The sequence below is a fragment of the Musa acuminata genome, chromosome BXJ1-8, assembly GCF_036884655.1.
Source record: "Musa acuminata AAA Group cultivar baxijiao chromosome BXJ1-8, Cavendish_Baxijiao_AAA, whole genome shotgun sequence".
Classification (NCBI taxonomy): domain Eukaryota; kingdom Viridiplantae; phylum Streptophyta; class Magnoliopsida; order Zingiberales; family Musaceae; genus Musa; species Musa acuminata.
The window spans coordinates 38614927-38635401 of NC_088334.1; the positions used below are offsets into that span (position 1 = coordinate 38614927).

The following is a 20475-nucleotide window of genomic DNA, read 5'->3' on the forward strand; positions in this document are numbered from 1 at the left end:
AACTTTGCCCAAGATGGATTATCCAAAATGACTTTCCCAAAACATCAAAATCATGAAAAAACTAGTAATCGGTCGTTCTATGTTTAAGTTATATGATTGATTAAATATAGATGATACAACTATTTTGTATAGCAAATCAGAAAGGGTTCATTTAGTTGGGAAAAATTGTATCATATTAAGTTTCTTAGAAAAGTATTTTTCCCAATGGATTTGAGATTGATGGGGGAATCAAACTGACCAATAATTAAAGGATCTAGATGATTCTAGATCCACGTGGGTCATTGTATAATTAGTGTCTCATTGTGCTTACATCATCATTGGATCAAAGTGGGTCAATTTCTTTGTAGGTATTTATATGACTCCTGATTTTTATTTCTTTCAATTTTCTAATTTTATTATAATCTAATCTATCTTATCGATTGATAAGATAGGCTAAATTATATGAATCACTGGGGTTCTCATATCTGCAAGTACCATGTGCCTGGCTTGTATGGTATCTTCCAAGAAGCTGACATCCATTAAGTATGGACTACAAGCTAATGAGAAAAGTCAATGAATCCTTAGCTAAGTTGCATCGTTGTAATCCTAGATCTTAACATTAAGCTTTTAGCTTAGTAGTCCATGCAAGGACGCCATTATTAGGGGAGGCACAGCTCATGACCTAACCTAGACATAGCACGAGTCCATTGCCGTATCTCTGTCCTCCATCATTGTTAGGGCATGCATCGACCAATCCTTTCTTAGGTTTAGTGTTGCAGCTCCAACAAGGAAGTGGTGAAGCCACTACAAGTGGACTTCAAGTGATCCCCGAATCAAAATTAGGTGGTGATACTTGTAATGCCTACACTAGTGGGGACTCGACTTGTCCTATTCCAGATGGATATGGAGACTGTCACCATGATCCATCAACCTCCCTAGTGGGTACAAACTCATCATCAAGTGTTAGAATCTAATATATACTGGAGATTTGTTTTAAATGTAACTCCAATTGATGTATCATTTTCTGATAGTTTAAACTCTTCAAATCTTTGATTATTCAATTCAAAATATTTTTCATGGCATCAAAACAGGTTGTGAATCAGAACTATGCATTTGTCCCTCCATATATCATTTAATATTTAGTTAATATCTGCATTTTGTTTCCTAATTGACTTAAACTATATACTTTTTTGACAAGTGAGAGGTGATATAATTTAATGTAATACTATATTCTTTGCTAACCACTTATGCTTTAAGAATTTCTGGATACCCGATTGAAATCTTTTATTGTGAAATATTTTAATATCATGATCATTTTCTGACAATTTAAACTCTTGAAGATTTTGGCAATTTAATTCAAAATAATTATCATGATATTAGAAGAGGTTATGAATTAGAACAATGTCTCTATCCATCTCTCTATATATCATCCAACATTTGATTAAATATTATATAATATTTTTTAACTAGCTTAAATGATATATTTAGGTGATCAAGATTTGTATCACAGAAATAACCTTTTTATATATTTAGCTTAAATTAAGCATTTCTAAAATTGCATTGACGAAAATCTCATGCACATACTTAAATGACATATAAAATGTAATATATATATATATATATATATATATATATATATATATATATATGATAATTTAGGAACAACTAAAGCTTTTAGAATAACTGGATATCCAATCAAAAAAAAAATTATCATGAAAAATTCAATGGTCCTTCATCAAGGTGTCCCTTCTCTAAGGTGTTCATGGTGCAATCAATCTTGGAGGCTAAAGTGCAAATGAGGTACAAGAAGCTCCCAAGGAGCTGCACTCATGTTTGCTTGTGCCCCAAAGCTCCCCAAACCTAAGCAAAGATCAAGTAGAAACACCCATCTTTGTCTCACCACAGGATCTCATCCCCACTCCATCTTTTGTCCTTCCCCATGAGTGGTGGTGCAGGAAATTATGCTGTAGAGTGAATGACTAAAGTGGAGGACATCATTTCCTCAAGAAAAGAGATGGTTTGGTTGCGTAAGGAGACGATTCTAAAATGTGGCAGACATAATATTTTGATATGCTGTGGAAGTACACACCACCCTTGAAGCAAAAGCATCATTTGAGAGTCCTCCTTCAATGGGATTAAATGAGCTAGACAATGCTAGATGACAAAAGGATATACAAGTTCTTCTGTTGTAGGTCATCATGTCCTGGATAGTGCACACGGTATGCTTCACTTGTCAACACTGATCTTAAACAACAATGGGTTCTTTTCAAAGGGAACCCACTAGCACTGCTAAAATAAAAGTCAGTGACTTTTATATTGATTCCATTAATTTAATATTTATGAGTTGACCATTAGTATAATGATGTTGAAACTTAATTTAACATTTATATCCTTTCAGAAATGTTGAGAAACATGATAAATCAAATAATTGTTGAAGTAATAAAGAATAGTTGCTATTATTTAAATTCAATGATAACCATGATCAATAGTTGCTAAGTTGAGTTTGCAAGACAGATGCTGACATGATTGATATATATAAAATATTAGTGTACTTGGAGATATAATATATACACACATATATATAATTACAATTTGAAGGGGAAAATATGTTATGTCCACTCTTCCAAAGGATTGATATGGGGAACCAGGGTTAGGAGACCTTCTATTGCATTTCTTTTGCTAGTTTATTCTAAGGTACTGTTCAATTTTACAGAGTCAAAGGCTGAGCACCAGAAGTCACAACTTGGCCTTTAATGCATCCTTCCTGTTTCAATCTCCAGTGTCATAAAATTGATGGAGAACCAGAAATATGTGCCCCCAAGAAGTCAAATGCCATTGATTTATAATAATATTAGCAGATGCTAGTTCTTGAAAGATGGCAGTGAAAAAGGTTTAACCTGGCAAGTGGCTGTCATGGCCCAAATGGACAGCTTCCATACCAAGTTCCTAGTTTAATTTGTCCAAGATTACCAGTGCCCCAAATCTGAAGACAAAAACTTTGCTTGTGTTCTAAGACTGTTGTTCCTTCTTTTACCCTTTCTTATGTTGAGAGTGTTTATTTCTCCTAGGATTTGAATCCTACATAGTAAACTGCTTACAACTTGTGCAAGTTTGAGATGACTATTTGTCTCCTAAGAAATACGCTGATGATTAAGACATTGTGTGCATGTGTAAAAAAGAGTGATTTCTTGTTTCCTAGAAGATGTCGTGTGCGGAGTTAAAAAAGAGTCAGATATTTCTTTTTTAAAAATACATATGATTAGCGTAAATTTTTTGTACAATTTTATATTAATATAATTGTAAAAGTTGGACGACTTTTCTACGTGGCGGACTAATTGACCGAATAATGCAATTAAAATCTAGTCATCATCCAAGGTCACATGGCTAGTGTGGAAGTATGGTTAGGATTTTGGATCCAGATCCACACCTTTATTTTACTATATCTTTTAAGATTTTATATATATATATATATATATATATATATATATATATATATATATATATATATATATATATATTCAATTGATATAATTTGTTATTTCTTTTATGAATTTTAATTGAGTTAAGGTTCATTTTAAATATATGGTTTTGATCATAAGCCTCTTAAACCCTTATCATTTATTCGTGTTTAAAATAATCTCTACATTTTAGAAAATATAACATATAAATCCCTCTTATCAAGTCTGAGTTAATAGATGTTAGAGTTTACTTACGTGGCATGCTGACTCATAATAAATTATTAATATAATAACACATATAATTTAAGGTTAATATTTATTTTAGTCTTTATGGTTTTGGTCATGAACCTCTTAGGCCCTTATGGTCTACTCATGTCTAAAATAACTTTTACATTTTAAAAAACGTAGCATATAAGCTCTTCTCATCAAGTTTGAATCAACAGACGTTAGAGTATACTTACGTGGCATGTTGACTCACGATAAACCATTAATATAATGACACATGTAATTTAAGTTGTAAGAGAAAAACTTATACCTCCATCAACGGTGGGAAGAGACGTCGTCGTAGAAGCGACCACCATCAGCAGCACCAAGCCACTACTGCTTAGCAAGGCGTTATACGCACGACGAGCTTTGGAGCTTCCCGTCTTGCCTCAGGTGGATGTGCGTCGATCAGTCCAACACTAGGCACGTAGTAGTCTCCTAGTTCCTCTTCCTCCTCTTGGGCGTCTTTGTCCCCATTGCCTCCCACTTTGTCCTCTCCCGCGCCCTCACCCACCACGCTTATGACGTGGTGGTTCAACTCTCCCTTACATTCGCCTCCAACCTCTCCTACCTCTGCCTCTCTGCCTTCGTCTAGCGTTACGGCCTCCGCTGCTTCCTTTTCCTCGACAAGCTGATTAAGGAGAGCAAGCAGGTGTGGGAGTGCTACATGGACCTGCTCAATCACTCATTCCATTTGCTTTTCGTCTTTGCGATGTCGTGTTTCACGGGGGAGGTGGCTTACAATGTATGATGGTACTCGTTGGGATCAGAGTGGGTATTGTTCATGGTGGCAAGCAGCATTGTTGAATCTTGTATTTTGATGATCTCGTATTTTGATGATGAAACCAATTGATAAGTATTTATGATTTGATCTACGTTTTTAGTGACGCGGGATGTTTCGATCAGGATGAGATAATTAAAGCAGGAAGAATCATGTTGGGCTGATGGAACATGTCAGAAGATTGGACGTCGAGCCGGAGGATCGATCGATGTATCGATAGAAGGCTTTGGGCTATGGATTCGGATATCGGGCCAAGAAGAGCGAATATTGCGCCAAGGATATTGGAGTTGCGGAGTCAACTGGCCGATTGGGCAATAGGCCACAAGAGAGGATGATGCGCCGACGAATCGGACGAAGCATCGATGGACCAATGACATGCCGGACAAAATGATTCATGCTTAGTATTAATTGTCTAGATCGAAGTGTGTTTTGTACATGTGCAGGATTAACTACGATAGCAAGGCATAAAGCAAAATGGAGTCCCGGAGTCAAGAACTTGATTTCGTTAGGAGTTCGAGAGTTCGTCGGAAGTCCGGATGTTCGTCATAAGTTCTACATAAACCAGCCGAGAAGTCTCGGAGCTTGCCAGAGAAGCTCGTCGGAACTCGCCAAATAGATCGTCGTGAAGTCTAGGAGCTTGTCGGGAGTCCGCTGGAACATTGCCGAGAGATCGTCAGAAGAAAACTTGACTCATAGGACTTGTTTAGCTTAGTAAATGTCTTAGATTTCGTAGTTAGCACATAATTGGGATTGGATTTGGGCCAACCAACCCAATTAGGGGTCAATTTGGCCCATGTAAGGATTGTGTTGGGCCCAATGAAAGGCCCAAACAGTGATCCAAGAAGTGGCACCGTCATAGCAGAGGCGGTGGTACCACCCAGCGCAGTGTTAGTGTCAGATTAACACTAGCGGTGGTACCGCCTGTACCTAGGAGACCCGGGATGAGATGTTTTTAGGCTCCAAGTTTGAATCAACTTGAAGCCTATAAATACTCATTTCATCTCTAGTTAAACTACAGAAGCGATGAGAGTTTTAAATTGAGAAAACGTCGCAGAAATCACTTGAGAAATCCCTCCTCTAGCTTAAACTTAGAATTCTATTTAGAGAGGAGTGTGTGTGCTTGTAAAGGTTGTCTCCTAAACATGTGAAAAGAAAAAGAGGGGTGTAAAAGGTGGTTGATCTTCACCTATTGAAAGAAGACCGATAGTGGATGCCGGTGGCCTTGATGGAAGAGGAATCGACGGAGTGGATGTAGGTCACGATAACCGAACCACTATAAAATTGGCGTGTTCTCTGGTTTGCATTTCTATTGTTGCCATTTACTTTACTATAAACCATTTTACTTGCTTACCGCCTTCAATACATTTACGAACACGTGTTTCAAGTTAAGTTTTCAAAATCGATTTTTATCATACGAAAAAATTTTCAGAACCGACGTTTTTACCGCTGCAATAATTCATCCCCCCTCTTAGTGCCGACTCTTTTCCTAACAAGCGTCATAGTATGTGACATGGTGGCATACACCTTGGAGCTAGCAAGTAACATTCAAAAGCTCCTGAGCTCGTCGTCAACGCGAGAGAGGCTAGATGCGTATGACGTCGTACGCGTATGCGTATAACAAGTTTTTTTAAAAAACTTAAATTACACATATCATTATATTAATAGTTTATTATCAATGAACATGTCACATAAATAAATTCTAACATTTGTTAACTCAGACTCGATGAGAATGACTTATATACTATATTTTTTAAAATAAAAGATCCAAAAACCACTTGTGTAACACATGATTAATATCGTTAAATTTATACCAAATGGCATGATTACAGGTATTTTACACGATAATTAAATGGCATGATTAATTAAATCACTAAACAATGACTCATTTTATTAATAATGTGATGCTTACATTATGCAAACTCATGCTTAGGGTTAAGAATTTGGCATTTTCCAACATATTGAGCATAATATAGCAAAAATCATACTTAATTTTATTTTTATTTCTATTTCTATCCTTACATGAGAAATTAGGATAAACATAATGTGCATAACATGTTTATGCATAGCACAGTTATTTATTTCCCCAATAGTTCATTTATTTATCTCAGTCAACCTTTACCAAGAGTATGAAACTTGGTTGTGAACAACAACAAAGGCAGAATTCATGTGTGATAATTCTATAGAACCAAACTTCTCATTGAGCAACAAACACAAACTTGTCATTCATAGTGGCTCTAGCTTTTCAATCACATTGAAGATTTTGCCGGTCCACCAATGCCAGAAGAAAAGAAAATAAATGTGAACAATAGCAGAAAACATAGGTATCCATACAAAAAGGAATAACAAATCGATTAAAAGAATAGGGAAACATGCATCCAAATTTTACACAAAAGAGCTGAGAATATATATATATATATATATATATATATATATACCTAGTGATATAATACCACAAGATGAGAGACAAAATTTATGTAAATTGGTTGCTAGGGAAGTCTATTTCTTGGATCTTACACCGACAAGCTGATGTTGGGATTTCACCTGTTCAATTTTCTTCATCTCATCATCCTCTGAATGCTCAAGCTGCTCTTGCTTCATTTGTTCATCATCTTGCCTATAAGAAGACCACAAGAAACAAGCTTGCCCGATACAGACCAAAAAGAGAAGAACTATTCTCTATCTTGTTTATGCTTTGCTGAGAATTATTATAACTAGCTGGTGGCTCATCCGTAGGTCAATAAAAAGGATCACTCCATAGTATACCTGTAGCAGAGATCCATTGCAAAGTAAGGATGCTGCAACTTTGATTGGTTCATAGTTTCATGTAGGTATCAACTTGATGATGGTTGCAAAATATAAATGCAAGTTGCTGTGAGCATAGCAACAGTAATCAGTAACACCTCACAGGGATGTGAAAAGAGGAATAGAACGTAAGTGTGCCGATGACCATGTGGTTCACTAGAACATTATCTATCCAGAAGCAGATATATTTTGCTTGTTCCATTCAAGTATTATATAACACGCATACTAAACGCCTATAACAAGTCTCGGCTCCTACCCACCAACATATATCCCCAAAGACTTCCAGAAGTAGCTATTACATGGCTGCACATACTGGTCATGCATAAAAACATGCCTAAATACCAAAAGACCAGATTTCCTGAAAAGATCAATTTAATAAAAAAATTGGATCCTGGAAGAATGAGTAAAAATCTCTAAGAGACTAACAGAAATGTAAGAGATTCGATAGAAAGCATCTCAGTGGTTAGATAAAGCACTAAATTAAAATGTTTGCAAGAGTCAGAGTGAAGCCTTGGACATACCATCAAATGGGCAAAAGCGGTTGTCTCTCATCATGACCAGTGCGGTGGCTGACCTGAAAGAAAGCAACTGTGATGTGTAAGAATATATTAATTCAGTAACTAACAACTTATTGTATAGACAATTGTTTACATCTTCAGCAGCACCAGCAGCCATGTTTACGAAAGAAGTTTCCTTTGACCTGAAAACAGAGGCAACCGTATTCTGAAATGAACTTAAAATGAATAAATCATTTTGTAAACACAAAACAGTAACATCCAAAGATGTACATTCAATGTCCAAAATAACTTTCTGGGTAGTGTTTTTTTTTTTCACATGATAAGTGATGAGGATGGGATTTATTTTTGGAATCTTCAAAGTTTTATCAAGCTAAGTTAGCACCTTAAAAAAAATTATCAAATGAAGCTTCAAACCCTCACCTTTAGCAAGTGGGTGAAATTACATCACAAAGATCAATGTTTTAGATATGGAGGAGACCAACTTATTAATGCTATACACCAAGACCATTTCTGAACAGGGCATTCTTAACAGAAGCATAACTATATAACAACCAAATTACTAAAAAGAATAAGTGGTGAATAGAATCCCTATTAAGTGGTACTGTTGTTAAGAAGAAAATAGTTCCACAAAAGAATCAAAATAAACAAAAGGGTGCACCTGGTATGTTGCGCTTCCATCACTTCCAATTTCCCAACTGGTGTCTCATCCTTGACTTTGGCCATGGGTGAGAAGAACTGATTGAAAAAGTGTCAGAGTTGTCGAGGAAATGAAAGGCTTAAATAATTTAAGATATGTTCAGCAAATACCTGGTGCATAGATATAAAGACTATGGAAATCCCCAAGATAAAGTTCATGGTCAATGCATGACCAAATAATGCAGCAGATGCTATGCCAGTAAAAATTGTGGCAACGGTAGATGAATACTTCTTCAAGATTGTGTCTACAAGCATCATTCATGTGAATAATTAAGACTAAACCAGCACAGAAGTAAAGGTGTCTAGCAGTGGGTAAGCAACAAAATCAAAGACAGCAAACATTCCAATTTACCAGCATATTTGAAAAAGAAGGACGAAAGTATGCCCTGTGCTGCATTGTTGCATATCAGAAACATTGTAGCCTTTGAGTGGCCTTCAAGGATATTGAAGCTACTAGGTCCTATCAAAGTTTTTAAAATGTGAAACAAAAGAATAATCAAAATATCTAGTAAAAGGCATCATAAACAACGTACAGTATTAATAGAACTCGAACCATATACATTTTTCCAAACAATTTTACAAATGTGCACCACAAATCCTTTGCAAATCCAGACAAAACAAACCATTAGGTGAAATGACATAACATGAAATCACCAGACAAAACTTTATGATATGATTTATGTGCAATTGTATGCACGACTAACAAAATAAGCACATGCATATAAAAGATGATAACCTCTATGCCCGTCACTGAATTAGGAGAACTAGTTACACAAAAAAAAAATATATGCATCTAACAGACACAAATCTGCATGTCTGGTATTCTGAACTAGAAGCATAATTAATAATAGCTAACAAAACAAAATACAAAAATCGAAGTCAACATAGTCATCTTCAGAGCATTTATTTGAATTTTCTGTATGACAACAACTAAGGCCATTTGGACAGAGCAAAGCAAGATTTTTACTACAACTCCCAACAAAAGGTGTCATGCTTATGGAGATAGAGAAGTGTTGGCACTTGTTATGGTAAAGACCCTTCTCTGTGTTGGCATATTTAGAATTAAACTAGTTCGGGTAATACACCATGCACTGCAAATTTTCCCCGCTTTAGGAAACTTTTAGGCATAAGCATCACAAATATGCCAGGAAGAGATGCATTCGCTGTAGGGTATTAGAGGTTCAAGACCAAAGACAACGAAAGTATGGGAGGGTGGATCTCAGTTTATGAGATGGGCCAAATTAAGAACTCTAGTATCAAACATCAAATACCCAAAAATTGAGCCTTAATTTTGTAGATAATAATATTTTATTCATGGTTCAGATAAAAGAAAAACAAAGAATTGCAGCTTTTTACAGAAGAACAGCTGTTTAAAATATTTTATGGCTCAAGTATACAAAACTAAGAATTAATACAACTTTTATATCAGTTTCTTTTGACATCTTGATCATCATATATCGATTCTATGAACGATGTAAGGAACAATTTTTGGTGAAGGTTACCAATGAATTTTCTCACTACTGCTTGATGAATCAAAAGTGCCACTAAAACTGCACTTATCATATAGATGTGGTGGTGTAGTTGATTATCATGCTAATTTTTAATTTAATATAAACTATGAAGATGTGAGTTAGCCTAACTGATAAATATTTTCACCATTGCCCTCACCAGTTATCATTTGCAAAAAGAAAAAAAAATGCATATCCCTTGAGTACTGTCTAAACGAAAACAAATAAAGAAAAAAATCAACGATTTCTCATCTTTCCCTTTTTTGGTCTCTTTTGATTCTTTTTAATATTTGTCCATATGCATAAACTCCCCTTTTGCTTTAGCATTATCATGTAAAGAAGCTAAAGGAACTCAAGCAAATCTAAAATCCACATTTAATTTCTTCAGTGGTTGATCTACTAAGCAGTAACATTAACAATTTGTTCACCTTCAGATTTTTTTTTCTTTTTTAAATTTCTGCAACCGTGACCCCTTGGTTATTCAGAGTTTTAACATGTTCTATGTAAGCCTAGTAATGACTAAAACCAAATGATCTAAATATATTTGATATTAAAACTAAGAAAACCTTGACACAAAACATGTTGTAGATATTGATTTTATATTCCTAGTAAATCCACCATTAAAGTTGTCAATACTTATGGAAAACAATATTTTTAAAAGCGCTAGATGCCAAGGTCCCAAAACACCTGAGGCGCTAGGCGCCCACCAAAGCGAAGTGAGATGCTCCAGAATATTATAATTTAAAAAATATATATTACGATTGAAACCTATGCTAAACATGGTTCTACTGATGGAGACCTGTATTAAACAGTGTTTCCAATATGGTGCTAAACAGTTCTAACTCCTAACAAAGTAATAGTGCACCACCTTAATATGGTGCAACAAGTTAATCGAGATGAGAAAGAATAGATTAAGAAGAGAGTAACCAACAGTTATGGCGGAAGGCAGGGGAAGGAGAGGGTGGCGAACGAAGCTACGCAAGAGGGCGATGGCAGCGGAGGAAATTATGGACGAAGGTGGCATTGGCGGAGGAAGTTGCGAACAAAGGCGGCAACAATGGAGGAAGCCGCGAATCAAGGCAACATCAAAAGAGGATGATGCAAACGAAGGCAACAGTGGAGGAAGCTGCGGATGAAGGTGGCGATGACAAAGGAAGTTGTGGATGAAGGCGACAATGATGAAGCTGCGGACGAAGATGACGACGGATGGAACTACGGACAAAGGCAATGGCGACGAACGTAGGGTTTCACTTCGAAGACAAACTGGGTTGGGCAGGGTGGAGGGAGGGTTTGTGTTAGGGCAGGTTAGTTGGTTCAATTGAACCAGGGCACAAACTTGAACCTATCTTCACTCAGGCACTCCCCCAAGGCGCCTGGTGCTTGGGCACAAGCGAGCGCTTAGGCGATGCTTCATTGAAACGCCTCACATGAAGGTTTTCTAAGGCGCTCGAGCAAGGCAAGAACCAAGCATGAATCCAGACCCATCTTCACTTGAGCACTCACCCGAGGTGCTTGACACCTAGGCTCAAGCGAGTGCCTGGTCGGCGCTTCATCGAAACACCTCACCTGACGGTTTTGCGAGGCACTCAAGCCTCATCTCGCCCGAGCACCTTTTGAAAACACTGATTGAAAAGATTCATTCTTGCTTGAAATTGGTAAATGGTATCGGATATGACCTGTAAAGTAATTTTATTTCAATATCAGAAATCATAAGACTATATTAGTGCAGTAACAACCAAAATAGGATCATCACAGGTAGATCAGCTCAAATTATGTAAACTGGTCAGAATTAGCATATCAACTATGTATAGCATAAATGTTCAGCATTACATATTAAACAAGAGTCAAAAATACACACCTTTAATAATGACAGTTCCTATAATGCCCAAAAAGTTAAATATTGCACCATAACCATACAAAAATAAGTTCTGCAAAAAATGTTAAATGTTAAACAAATATGGCCTTTATAAAAGCACATAATTATCGAATATAAATTGGCAGATAGGGAGAAAACAAGTACAGAGACTTATTAAGCTATTCATTATTAATAGTGAGATTGGCAAAACCACATTCAATTATAAAGAGTCACCTGAAGGTAGATACTTGTCTCAAACTGGCTTTTTAATGCATATTCATTGTAGACGGAGGCCATTGATGGAACAGTAACCTGCAATGTTAAAATACCATGTGAGCATTCAAGACAGAACTATATAGTGTAAACTATACAAATAGAAATCTTCATACATCCAAGGCATCACTTAGCTAGCTACTTGTCCGATATACGTATATAAACCAAGTGTTCATTCAACACCTTGTTTCAAGAAAAGAAAGAAAAAATAACTTCTAGGTGGACTGTAATATCCCATTAGTCCCACATCGGAAGTGGGGAGTGTGTGTGATTAGCTTATAAGGGCCTGATGAGTATACTACGTTACCTCCCGCTTAAGCATTTTGGTCCGCCGTTGAGGACCAAAATAGAGTTATTGGCCAGTTAGCTCATCAGACCCGGGTCGTGACATTTGGTATCAGAGCCGACCTAGCATTAGGGCAGGGTGAGAGGGCTGCAGTAGGAAAGGGCTACCCGTGGATGGAGTCAGAGAACTCATCACGGCGTGGAGCCACCACTGAGTTAAACCTCACATGCACTGTGCTAGGGTTCGATCTGGGTTATGTCTGGCCTTGACGAGGACATCAAGCTAATTGAGTTGGGGATAATGTAATGTCCCATTAGTCCCACATCGGAAGTGGGGAGTGTGTGTGATTAGCTTATAAGGGCCTGATGAGTGTACTACGTTACCTCCCGCTTAAGCATTTTGGTCCGTCGTTGAGGATCAAAATGGAGTTATTGGCCAGTTAGCTCATCAGACCCGGGTCGTGACATTTGGTATCAGAGCCGACCTAGCATTAGGGCAGGGTGAGAGGGCTGCAGTAGGAAAGGGCTACCCGTGGATGGAGTCAGAGAACTCATCACGGCGTAGAGCCACCACTGAGTTAAACCTCACATGCACTGTGCTAGGGTTCGATCTGGGTTATGTCTGGCCTTGACGAGGACGTCAAGCTAATTGAGTTGGGGATAATGTAATATCCCATTAGTCCCACATCGGAAGTGGGGAGTGTGTGTGATTAGCTTATAAGGGCCTGATGAGTGTACTATGTTACCTCCCGCTTAAGCATTTTGGTCCGCCGTTGAGGACCAAAATGGAGTTATTGGCCAGTTAGCTCATCAGACCCGGGTCGTGACATTTGGTATCAGAGCCGACCTAGCATTAGGGCAGGGTGAGAGGGCTGCAGTAGGAAAGGGCTACCCGTGGATGGAGTCAGAGAACTCATCACGGCGTGGAGCCACCACTAAGTTAAACCTCACATGCACTGTGCTAGGGTTCGATCTGGGTTATGTCTGGCCTTGACGAGGACGTCAAGCTAATTGAGTTGGGGATAATGTAATATCCCATTAGTCCCACATCGGAAGTGGGGAGTGTGTGTGATTAGCTTATAAGGGCCTGATGAGTGTACTACGTTACCTCCCGCTTAAGCATTTTGGTCCGCCGTTGAGGACCAAAATGGAGTTATTGGCCAGTTAGCTCATCAGACCCGGGTCGTGACATGGACTCTAGAAAAGAAGGTAGCACAAGAACATTGATAATCTTCGTGCATTTGTCAACCATCTGACACTTGATAGCCTATCCTAAAAGAGAATAGTATGATACACTAAAACTAAAATTCCACACTGGATAAAGTCTGGAATTTATCATGTACTCAAAAGTTTACATCAAAACTTCAATATTCCTGCAGATAAATAAGTTACCAACTTATATACATTTTAAAATTTTAAAGATAAGGATGTTCACCTAACAAAAGCATTTTAGTACTAACAGAAGATTTGGAGTAAGATCCAACATAATAACTCATCAAGTTAATTAGATAATTTTCCCAAAAAAATGGCCATCTAATTAGAGGAAACAATAAAAAAGTATTCAATGCAAAAACTAAAAGCAACAACAACAATTAAGAATATAAGTATAGATGATAAAACTTACAAAAACTAGTGTATACACATAAGCAATCATTGTAACAGGTAGACCCAGCGCTGTGGAACCCTCAGGCAATGACCGGAGCTGATTTACGCTTATCCCAATCAACAAAAGTGCAAGAGCCTCCCACTGCTCATCAACAAAAAAGAATAAGTGAAGAACTTAAAGGTCAATATAAAAATATTATCACCAGAATCAAGAATAATAAGGATCAGCAATCTATATGACTTGCAGTTAGGCCCCGCCAGATCATCTCATATCAAGCACTTACTGTATTAGCATATCAAATTTCACATTTAAAACCCATTAAAAATTATAGGCATTTCTAATTCTCATCCATTAAAGTATAATAGTACATAATGCATTCATGCACATGAACGGCAAATCATTCGAGAGCCCAAACTTACTTGAATTATGGAAAATCGCCTTCGCATTATAATCTTTAAAAGGACTGCAATCACCAGAACCTTCAAGTGTGTAAATTGCACCACAATATCAGTGATTTTCTTTCAATATAAATTCATTTCTCAGCATCTTGTGAGAACAAGCCAAGCATAGAATAAAAGAGGACATGGTATATCATCAAAGCATAAAAAAAAAATATGTTCAAAGAATCTAGAATAGGATGGATATCAAGAGAATAAGCAAGGCTTTTATGGGCTGTCCACAACTGTCTATGCTTGACAAAAACCAGCTAGGAAAGCCAGATATAGCCATATATTCTTCTTTATAATGTAGTCAACAAACACTAAAGAGCCATGCATAATATATTCATGTCTGCTGACTCCATTTGCCAGCCAAAAGAAGGCTATTTTGTCATTGATAAAGCATATTTATGTTGGTTTCACCAACCAAAATCTGTTTATCAATTGGAAAATCATAGTATAATCATCATAACAGGAAAAAAGAACCTCTAAACAAAACACCATGAGCATTTATCATTCCAGCAAAGAAACAACATTGAAATAAACCCAATCTTTATATAAAAAGCATTACCTTCAGGTTGCTCAACATTTTTACTGTTGCAGGATTGAAGTATAACTGCAATGAGAGAAAAATTGATGAATAGACAATCATAAGCATATTAATGGTCCAACCTCTCAGCAGCTAAAGCAAAGAAACACAAACATGGGGTATAACTTTATCAGGATATCTGATGATAGATATATACCTGCATGATAAACTTTAGGTAGTTGTTGATTGCATATAGAAGTGCAGGAACAGCAAGAAGGACATTATTCCGAGCTGCCTGTAAAATGTTGGTATAACATCTAAATCAGATCATAGCATGAACACATAATGCAGAAAGACAAGTATTTGACAATGATCACAAAGGGAAAACAAATTAAAAAAAGAGAACAATAGATCATAAAGCAAGAATGGATAGGAAACTATCTTGAGTTTGCATCTTCCAGGGCAAGACATCAATCTTCTCAGATACTCTCAGCAAAACTGGAAATTTCAATTAAAGATAAACAGAAGAACTGAACCACATTCCTTGATTATAAACAACCTAAACACAAAGTTGAAGCAAGAAAGAAGTCACTTAACCTTCCCCACTTTTCATACTCTTGGTACTAAAACCAAGAGAGAGAACAAAGTATTTACATTGCAGATAAATTTTTTTTACATACAGTTTGCATATAGGTTTCATTAATATGAAAAAAAAAAGGTTAATGCAGCCTTATCACTAGATTTCCATTCTTCCATAAACATCGTCTCCATTTATAACTTTTGATACTCAAACCAAAAAACATTAAAACAAAGAGCAGCCAATTCACAATTAAGGCAACAGATATGCTGTGTAAAAACTTGTGGAAAGATCAATGCAACTTTGTGATTCTAAGTTTATATTATTAGCCAATTTACAAATACAATTGATATATCAGAAAATGTTAAAAGTATTTAATATTTTCTCAGCTTATACCCATCTCCAATTTTTCACCCCTCCATACACAAATAGGTTAACAAAAAAACATCCTGATTCTTACTCACCCCACCATGTGGACCTATTCCATTCAAAGGCATTTCTGTAATAGTATCTGGGGGCTACATGCAATCCAGAATACCTTTGCAGTAGTCGACCTCAAGAATTAAGGGCTCATATTGCATTCACATATAATTAAACGGTTAGACATGAATGCATTTTGTAATGGTAGAAAGAAAGCATAAGGACAAGAAAAGGAGAGGAAAGATAATGAAGAGTGCAAAAGATCGCCAGTGTGCACACACTCAAATTTAGATTCATTAATGTTGAACATGATGTACACAGAAAGGAAACATCTTTTGTCAAACCTAAAATGTTGTCCTAGATAGGACCAGGTAAAATCTTTTCTTGACCTAATAAATAAACAATTCTCCTGTACAAATTAAGAGTAGGGTCGAATAATAACAGCACTCGAAGATGTGGTTTCTTCTAGGTTATGTGTAATCCACAAGTTCTTTTAATCCCCAAGTAAATGTTTACTAGATTCTAGAGCACTCCTGTCCACCTGACAAATACTATTGATCAAGAAATGCTTTGCTAAATGATATAAATTCAAATACAGTTTTGAATATGTTACAGACCTAAACACCCCAGAATAATTTCAAAATTATTGAGCTGTGTTACACTATAGAATTCTTTAGTTCTGCTGTTCTAGGGCAGTTAATTTTAAAGTTCGATACTACTAGAATGCTACATAAGCAAAGGATTCTTGTCTCTAAAAATCATCAGATAGGAAAGCAATGAAGGGAAAAAATTTTATCCACTATCATAACTAACTGCTAAACAATGAATATCAAGACAATGCCACAAATTTAGGAATGTTCAACTAAAGAAATGACCACAAGAAGAGTTCAAGAGACAGATTTGATGACCATGTCATCAATTTTGGGTATGCAGATATATTTTACCTGTACAAATGTGGAAACTGATAGAAGAGGCTTCTCTCCAACCTTCTGGTGTCTAGCCTGTCAAGTTACAATTGAAAACACATGACAAACCATCCTGACAGATGAGGTGCAACAACAGAGAAGAGCAAAATCCTACTGCATGTTTATATCAAATATCTAAAAACTATGATTATGGTAGAGTATATCTTACTTCATCAAAACAAAACATATTGGCAGAAAGAGAGCATGTTAAAAGCATTTGAAGAAAGGAATTTCATATTCACTATGACTAGCAGCAAGAAACCAAAAAATCAAACATCAGAAGATGAAAGAAAAAAATAAATTTATAACAACCAATGTTTATAATATGCAACTTCTTACATGATATAAGATAAGGAAAAAGGGACCAGCCCCTGGAAAAACCTTGCTTTCTTTGTTTTTCCAACTGAGTCGACTACACATTTGACATGCTTCTGTGAAGCTGTGGATACATTTGATGATTTCAAGTCTGTTTAGCCCCCAATACTTAAAACCTATAAGCTCCCCCTTAATAGCAGAGTTGTGAACTCCAAAAGACATAAGGGCTGCTACCTTTGTAAACTGCATTTAATTGTAAATTACCATACCTAGTAGTTAAGATCGGACATTTGATATCTTGAACACAACTCAATATAATGAAAAACCAGCCCCAGTAAAGACCTATGTCACTTGGTTCTACAAGAATCACGTGTGGGTTATGACTTTCTTTTGGCTTCCACCGTAAGAAGAGATTATTAAAGTACCTTTAGGGATATTGGATGCAGAAAAAAATGTAGGCCTTAATTATTATTTTTGGTAAATGACTAGGTACATCTGCTGCTAGTACTTAAGTCAAATTCGGAAGTAACAAGGGATTCATTAAACCAGGTCAAAGGGAACCAGATGGCAAATATATTACCAAATAAGAGACAACGTAGGAGCCAAAGATGGTCCTTTTAAGTAAATTAACTGATTTGAAGCTGGTCAATTTTTTTTCATATATGTTCTAACTGGACTCTTCAAGGTTAATGAAGTTTAAGTCTTCCATTTTATATATAACAAGTGAAAATTAAAGTATAAGCCAACAAAACTTGTTAAATGGTTATTAGCACACCAATGAATCTAGATTTAAATCACAGTGCACATCCTTCCTTTTATTCCATTATCATAATCATTCAAGCACTTGGAAATATCCAAAACTAGACTGTGCATGTGATATGCATGTGGAGAGAAAGCCAACTTCTTCAAAAAGAGGTTGACTGTAAGGATTAACAAAGAAAAAATAGTCCTATTATGGTCAGTGCACAGTCCTAATCACATTCAAGGATGATGAAGCTACAGATCCATAGTCCTCGTCCTAAGGATCACGATAAAATAGTAGAGATATCCATCATCAAAATCATCCAAGCCCTTGGCATAGCAGTTCTGAAAATCCAATATGCTCAAATTTTAGATTTTGCAGATGTTATGACCAGCTGTTAGACTTGACATTGAACATCCTTCTTAAACTAGGAAACTTAGGTAATATTTAATTATTAAAGGCTAGTTGGCTAATAAAACCCCTGCATGTTAGTTGCGGAATGAGATCATGCGATGAGGGACTAACCCTCCTAAATTCCCCTCGAACAGGTAAGAGTATAAAATGGGGGATTCACAAGATCCATTGATCAAAAGTTCCCTGATAACTAAATTATAATAAGAAATGAGTTTACAAGACAAACCTGGAACAATAACATAATGACAGCAAAGAGAACTTTTGCAACCTCTGTCAAAAAGTTCACACTGATGGGACTAAACTTGAACTTCCCATCCACCTTCGACATATAAACTAGTATAGGCTGCAAGGGATAAAAATATCTAGTCAAGCATTTTGTGAAACAGATCTATGTAGTGCCAATCATAATGTGTTCAATGCACCAAACCAGAAGCAATAGTAAAGTGCAATATTAACTGACACAAGCTAGCATATGCAATACAAGCATTAGCAATTTTGTATCATGCTCATGATTCGTTGGCAATTTACATATCTTGCAGAAGGCACAGTGCTGTAATTCATATATAGTTCCAATGGCAAAATGGTGATAGATAAACCACAATCAAAGTATTGTTTGTGTCTTTTAATGCAATACGAGGAATAAAATGAGAGCATACTGCTAGAGTATATCCAAAAGTAAAATGAATCTGAAGATTACAAAGACAAATCCATGTAAATTACCTGGAGACCGACCAAGATGCAATCACCCACAACAAGAAGAAAGTTGAGAGGACGAGTTTTGGATGAAACTCGAGTCCTATGCTTATCGTATGCCCTTGATACAGATCTTGGACTTGGTGAGACCAATTTGGAGTGACAGACGCTGCATTCTATCATCCCGTTCTTAAGCATCTCAAAGATCAATCTTGTCCAAACAATACTTGGCCACTACAAGTAATTCCACAGATTAAAGATGTTGTCGTGACAACAACAGCAGCAAACCTGATGTCATGAGAGCACATGATAACATCATTGAACATTATGGAAACACTAATGAATTCCACAAGTTGTACAAACTCAACAAAACAAAAGAATACCAATTCGAAAAGTGACCTTTATATTCGATCGAAACTGGTTATATTAAAGGGACACAGAGGACCAAACAGAATCGAATGGTGGATCTCATCGGCTATTCGTTTTGACGCCCAAGAAAAATCAAACCAAGAAGCCAGATCTAGACTCACCTATCTCAGCATCAGTCACATTCCTTCCGGAATCAAAGATCCCGATACCAGATCTACTCGATGGAGGCCGACCCGGAGCAAGATCCGACACACACCGCCTTCAGATTGCGGCGGGATCGCAAGGTCGGATGCCTTCTTGACGGGATCCCGATGTCGGTAGGGTTCTGGAGATCCAGATCCAAGGTACGCGGGGAGAGAGGAAGAAGGGCGAAGGGGATGACGAGGAAGGCGAGAGGGGCGAACGGGGGAAGAAGCGGGGAGGAGGTTTCGATTCCATTCCACGACCTTTAGCGGCACAAGACAAAACGACACCCCCGTAGACACACCAGTTAGCGGGGCCCGCCCGACAGGGTACTCTTCCCAATCAATGTGCGGGTATCGGATCGGGAAACGGGCCCGCGTAGTAGGTAGGGAGTTGGGTGATCCGTCTCTTTTGCTTGGGACTCACCGCAGTCTTATTTCCTCGCTTTTTTATGGCCGTACGCTACGAAGCTGAGCGCTTCCGCTCTTTATAGGCGGCCTTTTACATGCGCAGACAAGGAAGCAGAATTTGGATCTCGAGTGGCGATCGGATACGCCAATAGTTACAAGAGACCGTGATGACGGATGAGGGCTTAAAGGTAATATTTATGAGTTTGAGTTAAATAGTCATCTGATATTAATTTAATTCAAAATTTTAAATGGTTGATCAAATCCAGTATATATTATGAGATGATGAAATTATCCTTATTTATTTTTTCAATCTCACATATTTAATATTTTTTATATATTTATATTTGATTTTTTTTATATTATAGGATGGTCACTCAATTTATTCTTCGAGTTGTC

General features: G+C 36.9%; 1 protein-coding gene across 3 annotated transcripts; it reads right to left on the reverse strand.

Moving 5' to 3' along the window:
- Window positions 1–6810: 6810 nt before the first annotated feature.
- Window positions 6811–20114, reverse strand: LOC135583942 (CMP-sialic acid transporter 4-like). Of its 3 annotated transcripts, none has more exons than XM_065079592.1 (16): window positions 19648–20114; window positions 19145–19351; window positions 18651–18767; window positions 16933–16989; window positions 15209–15286; window positions 15034–15078; window positions 14445–14504; window positions 14044–14166; window positions 12096–12173; window positions 11865–11934; window positions 8851–8958; window positions 8610–8743; window positions 8461–8537; window positions 7936–7984; window positions 7806–7872; window positions 6811–7245 (listed from the first exon to the last, which is right to left on the reverse strand). In XM_065079592.1, the coding sequence occupies exons 2-16, from the start codon at window positions 19313–19315 to the stop codon at window positions 7217–7219; spliced, it is 1263 nt and encodes a 420-aa protein (XP_064935664.1). In that variant the 5' UTR covers window positions 19316–19351; window positions 19648–20114; the 3' UTR covers window positions 6811–7216. The 3 variants fall into 3 exon arrangements, with proteins under 3 accessions (XP_064935664.1, XP_064935662.1, XP_064935665.1); XM_065079590.1 differs by having other exon boundaries at window positions 19145–19405; XM_065079593.1 differs by having other exon boundaries at window positions 7806–7858; window positions 19145–19405; window positions 19648–20113.
- Between the last annotated feature and the right edge of the window lie 361 nt (window positions 20115–20475).